Source organism: Hipposideros armiger, unplaced genomic scaffold (assembly GCF_001890085.2).
Source record: "Hipposideros armiger isolate ML-2016 unplaced genomic scaffold, ASM189008v1 scaffold_87, whole genome shotgun sequence".
Lineage (NCBI taxonomy): Eukaryota > Metazoa > Chordata > Mammalia > Chiroptera > Hipposideridae > Hipposideros > Hipposideros armiger.
This window is the reverse complement of record NW_017731437.1, coordinates 3,353,117-3,358,853: the sequence shown is the minus strand read 5'-3', so window position 1 is coordinate 3,358,853 and position 5,737 is coordinate 3,353,117. Positions and strand designations below refer to the sequence as shown.

Here is a 5,737-nt window from a genome sequence, read left to right as displayed (position 1 = left end):
GACCACCTGAAGAAGCTGGGATACATAAGCAAGCTCGATATTTGGGTTCTGCATGAACTCAAAGAAGTTCATTTGACAGCGCGTATAAACATCTGAGATATGCTCATTAAACGTGAGGAAAACGATCCTTTTTTGAAGCGACTGATAACTGCTGATGAGAAGTGGATTGTTGACAACAATGTGGTGTGCAAATGGTCTTGGTCTCGACATGATAATTCACCTCAAATGCCATTGAAAGCAGACATTCATCAAAGGAAGGTTATGCTCTCAGTGTGGTGGGATTTTAAAGGTGTGGTGGGTTTTGAACTCCTACCAAGGAACCAAACAATCAATTTGAATGTTTACTGTCGTCAAATTGGACAGTTTGAACGAATCCATCATCCAGAAACATCCAGAGCTTGTTAATTGTAAAGAAGTTGTGTTCTATCGCAACAATGCGAGACCACACACAAATTTGATCACCTGTCAAAAATTATTGGAGCTTGGATGGGATGTGTTGCCACACCCACCATACTCGCCTGATCTTGCACTGTCAGACTTCCACTTGTCTCGCTGTCCATCTCCAGGTCCTTAGTCACCTCTGCAAAGTCTCTGTTCCATATAAGGGGGTGTTCACAGGTTCCAGGATCAGGCCCTGGTACCTTTGAGGCCAGTGTCAGCCTTCCACTGGAGGGGAGCTTACTAGTGGGGGAGGGGGACGTCACTACCGACAGACGGGAGGGGGAAGCGAGGGACAGTGGAAGCATAGTACCATGGCACAGCCAGGGACTTCTAGATGGTTCCCTGTGGTCAGAGGAGATTAGCATCCCAGGTGGGAAGCACCACGTGCCTGGTTTTGACGTGTGGAGTGTGGAATTGGAAATGGCCCCACATTGTGTTGTGGGGGGCAGGGAGCCCACAGGAGGAAATGCAGTTTTCTCTGCCTGCTGAGGAGTTTGTCTTTTAGCAGGAAGACACTGGGATCTAGTGAAGAATTTTAATCCAGACTCACTCCTTAGAAAACACTTCCTGTGGGTTGTGTGGAGGATGGATTTGAGAGGGTCTAGCCCAGGGATCAGCACACTTTCTGTGGCGAGTGGAGGGGCAGGCCGATTTGCAGGCTGTACAGCCCTTGGCTGCAGCTATGCCTCTGCCCAGCACTGGCGGGAGTGGGTCAGCCACTTCCCGTCAACTTGACTTGTAAAGACGAGCCCTCCACGCAGGTGGACAGAGGTGCAAGTAAGGTGAGGCGGGTGACCTACAGGAGCAGGCGGTTAGCGCCAGGTCCTACCGCTGTGGTTCATAACTGGGGGAGGTCGGCACTGTTATATCCGAACTTCACACATGAAGGAACTGAGGCCCAGAGAAGCGAGGTCCCTTGTCTGAGGTCACACAGCTGACAGAGTGGCAGAGCTCAGGTGGACCTGGGAGGTCTGGATCAGCAGGAGGCCAAGGTGAGCAAGGACCAAGGCAGAGGCTGTGGGGGTGGGACCCAACCCAGAGCTGGGGTGTGGCCATGTGGGGGGACCTGGTGCCTGCTAGGATGAGAGGAGGTGGGACTGCTGCCGTGACTTCTGAGGACGGAGAGCGAGGGAGGTTGGGGGGGAGGGCGGTGCCCCAGCCCCGTCAGTAAATTTCTGAGGGAGCCTGTTCCAGGTGTCTGCACGTGCTGGCCTGGAATTCAGGGGAAATGCTCAGGCCCGAAAGGTGTGGGGACCTCACTAGGGGCTATGTCCCTGGAGATGTTGGGGTGGGTTGAGGAAAAGAGGTGGGCGGCCAGGAAGGAAGACTGCAGAGAGCGTCCCCAGGTATCTTGCCTGAACCCGCTGGTAGGACCCGCAGTGGGGTACCCCCAGGGACGTGCCTCAGGGACAGGCCTGTTCGCTGGTCATCTCTGGGACGCGGGCAGCACCTGGCACTGAGCGTCCAGGAGGGGCGGAAGGGTGATGGTCTTCCAGGACAGTGGGGGTGGGGAAGGACAGGTGTCAGGGGCTCCACAGTCAGGTTCACGGATTCACCACTCGTCCACGGTAGTTCCTGACCTGACCTAAGCGTGTAATCTGGAGACCAGACGGTGACTCGGGTGGGAGATTTGGACACGTGTGTAGACTGTGAAAAAGGAACCAGAAAAGCAGGAGTGACTGACCTGACCCTGGGCAGCAGGAGGGGGGCCTGGACCAGGGTCAGCAGCCTGGTGCATGGGAGGCTTGGGCGTGCGGGCGCCCCCTGGACCAACTGCCAGGGGATGTGACAAGAGCACCTGTGACGGTGACGGGGGTGACTCAGGATCAAAGAGGGAGTCTATGGGGCAGTGAGGATGACATGTCCCCCTGGTGACACCAGTCTACGTTGGCAGCGTGTGTCTGCTGCACAGCAGCTGTGTGACAGGTCGGCAGCTTGACCTTGGGGCTGGGTCCAGTGTACTGAAGGTGGGGACCGGGAGTTATGGGGCTGTGGAGGAAGTGGGTGTAGTTTTCATGCCTTTAGCAGATGTATCCTGAATTTCCACCAGGCAGGAGTGTGAGCTGGCGGGGACCAGCCCCTGCCCCTGGGGCCCAGGCAGCGTGGACATCATTAGGGAACGCAGTAAATGGAAGATGGGGGGAGGGGAGCAGCCATGGGAAGAGGCTGGGCTGAGTGTTCAGGCGGGGGGCGGAGAGTCCTGCCCTGAGTGGACAAGGGCCACAGTGGGCCAAGCAGAGAAGTGGGCTTGGCGGGGGGTTGGGAGGTCTGGGCAAGGCCTTGTTAGTGGCGAGAGTTTACCCTTAGAGTAGGGCTATGAAAGCAGGTGGTGACACGGCCCGATGGCCTCGGTTGAGTAGCAGGTGTCGCGGCTGCAAGGTGAGTGCATTGCCAGGGAGAGGGGAAAGGGAGGCCGTGTGTGGGGTTCGGGCGAGAAGGGGCCGTGGGAGCAGAGGGAGCCCGTGGGGAGGAGGGGGCCGGCCGGCCGGATAGCGCCTGCTGCTGGGGTTGGTGCTGGCGAAGGAGGCCAGGGCCGTGCCTCGCGGTTTCCTGGTGGTGATGGGTCATACCTGGTGCTCGACGCCATGTGTGACATTCCTACGGGAAAGTGCATCTCCTAGCGTTTCCGTGAAAGTTTTGACCTGGGCAACTATGAATGTGGTCGTCCCTGTCACCACCACTATTCCTGAGGGAAGGTAGGGCAGGTGGGTTTGAGGAGAGAGGGGAGTATGACCTGGGTTTGAAATACTTTGTCCAGAGCGCGTGTTAGAAATCCAGGCAGAATTCTGAACAGGAGGTGAGATGTAGAATTGAGAGCTCAGTGGCAATGAGGCTGTGATGACGCCGGGCGGCAGTGGCCGGGCTGGCACTGTCTCCCAGTGCGAAGTCCTCAGCGACCGGCTCTGTGGCCAGGTGGGAGCCGCTTCCTTGGGGAGGGGGACGCCCCCCCACGGCTCACTCAGGGCAGCGGGCCCCACCTGCCTCACTGGTCCTTAGAGGCCACTTTTGTGCACCTGAGCCTGTGGCCAAAACCTAAGAATCTGCCCGAAAGCAAGAGAGTGGAGTGATGGCTTCNCCCATATTTGGAATGGGGTTCGTTGATTGCAAGTTAGGGGAACCCCAGCCCAGGCCGCTCCAGCCTGCAGACCTGTGCCCTGATCTTTGTTTTGGAAACTGATTGACATTCAGGCGTAGGCGATTAGAAGAGCCACGGAGAGGGGCTCTCTGAGAATGAGGGTGTCAGAAATGGGTCCGTGCCTCTCTGCCTCCGGGGAGACGACGAGGGTCCAGAATTCCAGGGAAGGGGTCCTATAATCTCAGCTCGAGGAATGATAATCCCCCTCCCCAGCAGCCTTCACCTCCGCCCCCCTCCTTCCATTTCTGCTTGGCCGACGTTCCCGAATAATGCTGTAAAAAGGGCCTGCGGGTGGGGAGCGCAGACAGCCCTCAAGTCCTTCCCCCGGCCCAGATCACTGAGCATCAAAAACTACAACTCCCAGCAGCACCCCGCACGCGCCCGGCGCGCAGCCGCAGAGCAGAGGCTGCCGGGAGCGTGTTGCCCGGAGGCGGGACGAGCGCGCCGGGCGGAAGTCGGCCGCCCGCTCGGTCCCGGCCCTGCCCGCAGCGAGGCCCCAGCATCCGCGGGACCCCGAACCAGCCCGCACCGGGTGAGTGAAGGCTGCGCCTGCGGCCGCCCGCGCTGTCCCCCTAGATCCGCTCTTCCTTCAAACCGGGGCGACACCTCCCTCTGACTCTGAGAAGCTGCCCCCGTCTCCTGCCTGGTGGGCGCCACCCGCCCCCTCGGCTGTGCGGCTCTTACCCCCGTCCGCCTCGCGGGAGCCTCACTTGCTCTGACTAGCGGGGGACCCCACCCGCTCCGGCCCTGAGGGACGCGTTCCCTGCCCGACTCGGTGCGACTCCTGTCCCGACGACCACCCTTCCTGCCCTGCTCTGACCTGTGCAGGGCCTCTCCTGATGGAGGAGGGAGCCCTCCGCCATCTGACTCGGTGCCACCTGCAGCAAGCCAGCCTTCCCTCGGCACAGCTCGCTTTCCTTCCTTTTGCGCTAAAACTGCGCCCCCTCCCCCATCCATCTGCCCCGGATGCTGTTCTCCCTGGGAATCGCCACCTCCTTGCCGCCCCGTCCTTGTTGCCTGGTGCCTTTCCCGTGCCCTCTGTGCCCCTAGGCTCGGCAGGCATCGAACCCCTGCCATCAGACGCCGCTTCCTCCCACACGCTTGTGTCCCCGGGAAACCAGTGTCCTCGTTTCTCTTTCCCGCCTCGGGGTGTGTGCTTGACAGCGTTTCCTACCATGGTTTTGACGGAGCAGCAGTCTGGGAGCACACGCCTGTCGGTGTCACCCGAACCTTGCTGGCACTTCGGTGTCAGGGTCAGAGCTTGACAAAAGCACAGTCACAGGAGGGTCGGACTTGCAGGGGTGTCCAGTCCCGTGCAGCCCAGACTTGCTCAGGCGCCTTCACGAGGCCACCCGGCGGTCTGGGACGGGGGTTCTCGGTCTCATTCCTCCTCGTCCAGATTAACCTGATCGCAAAGGTGACGCTGCCTCACCGGGTGGCGGAGGGAAGCACGCATTTCCAAGTGTGTAGGCACCACTGGTGTCACCACGGGACCTCTCAGTTGTGAAAACCTGATCATTTGACGCCTTCCATGAGCTAAAAAAGTCTCCTTTCTTCCCCCTAAAGCTGTGCCCCAAATGGGGTGGACGCCACGTTTTCATAGCCCGTAGCCGCGTAGTGAATGGGTCGGTTTAGGCTGCTGGTACTTGGGGAGATTTTCACCCGCCAATCTAACTGCACCTCATCTGCCGTGTCTCCCGAGCGCCAGAGAAATGAGGTGACAGACACCAGGGTGCGGGGCTGGGGTGGGGGCGGGAGGTGCAGGTCTTGCTCTGGTGGTGTGTTCACCCCCGCTCCCTGAAGAGGGCCTTTGAGGTGAGTGCTTGTGGGCGCCCACAAATACACATGGCCCCTTTCATCTGAGTCGCAGGCCTTTCTTGGCAGCAAGGTGGCAGTCGTCATGGCAACTGTATAGGGTAGGTGTATAAATGCTCTAGTGTTTTCTCTTTCGAAAACAGAATATCTCAGATCTGGGAGTGTGGTCCAGAGTCCTGAACTGGATCAGTATTATGACAAGGAAGACATGTCCCTGTTGTACAGACATTTGTGGAATGGTACCGAGGATACTGAAAAAAAAAATTTATTTTCCTTTCGGTAACTCTCTGCACTGTGGAGATTTCTGGAAAGCTCTTATTAATTGCCAACATTAAGGAAATTAAA

At 58.4% G+C, this 5,737-nt stretch overlaps 2 protein-coding genes across 4 annotated transcripts in view; one reads left to right on the top strand and one right to left on the bottom strand.

Moving 5' to 3' along the window:
* C1QTNF1 (C1q and TNF related 1) overlaps positions 1 to 4,715 on the bottom strand; it is a 36,770-nt gene extending 32,055 nt beyond the window's left edge. For 2 of the 3 annotated variants that reach the window (XM_019644380.1, XM_019644381.1), the window contains exon 1: positions 4,398 to 4,715. In XM_019644380.1, coding sequence (XP_019499925.1) covers positions 4,398 to 4,654 — 257 coding nt within the window. In that variant the 5' untranslated portion in view covers positions 4,655 to 4,715. The other variant, XM_019644386.1, reaches the window with a different exon arrangement.
* The window catches only part of CANT1 (calcium activated nucleotidase 1), a 14,020-nt gene continuing 12,278 nt past the window's right edge, over positions 3,996 to 5,737 (top strand). The window contains exon 1 of the mRNA XM_019644379.1: positions 3,996 to 4,109. The gene's annotated coding sequence lies outside the window, so the exon portion shown is untranslated. The remainder of the gene's footprint in view (positions 4,110 to 5,737) is intronic.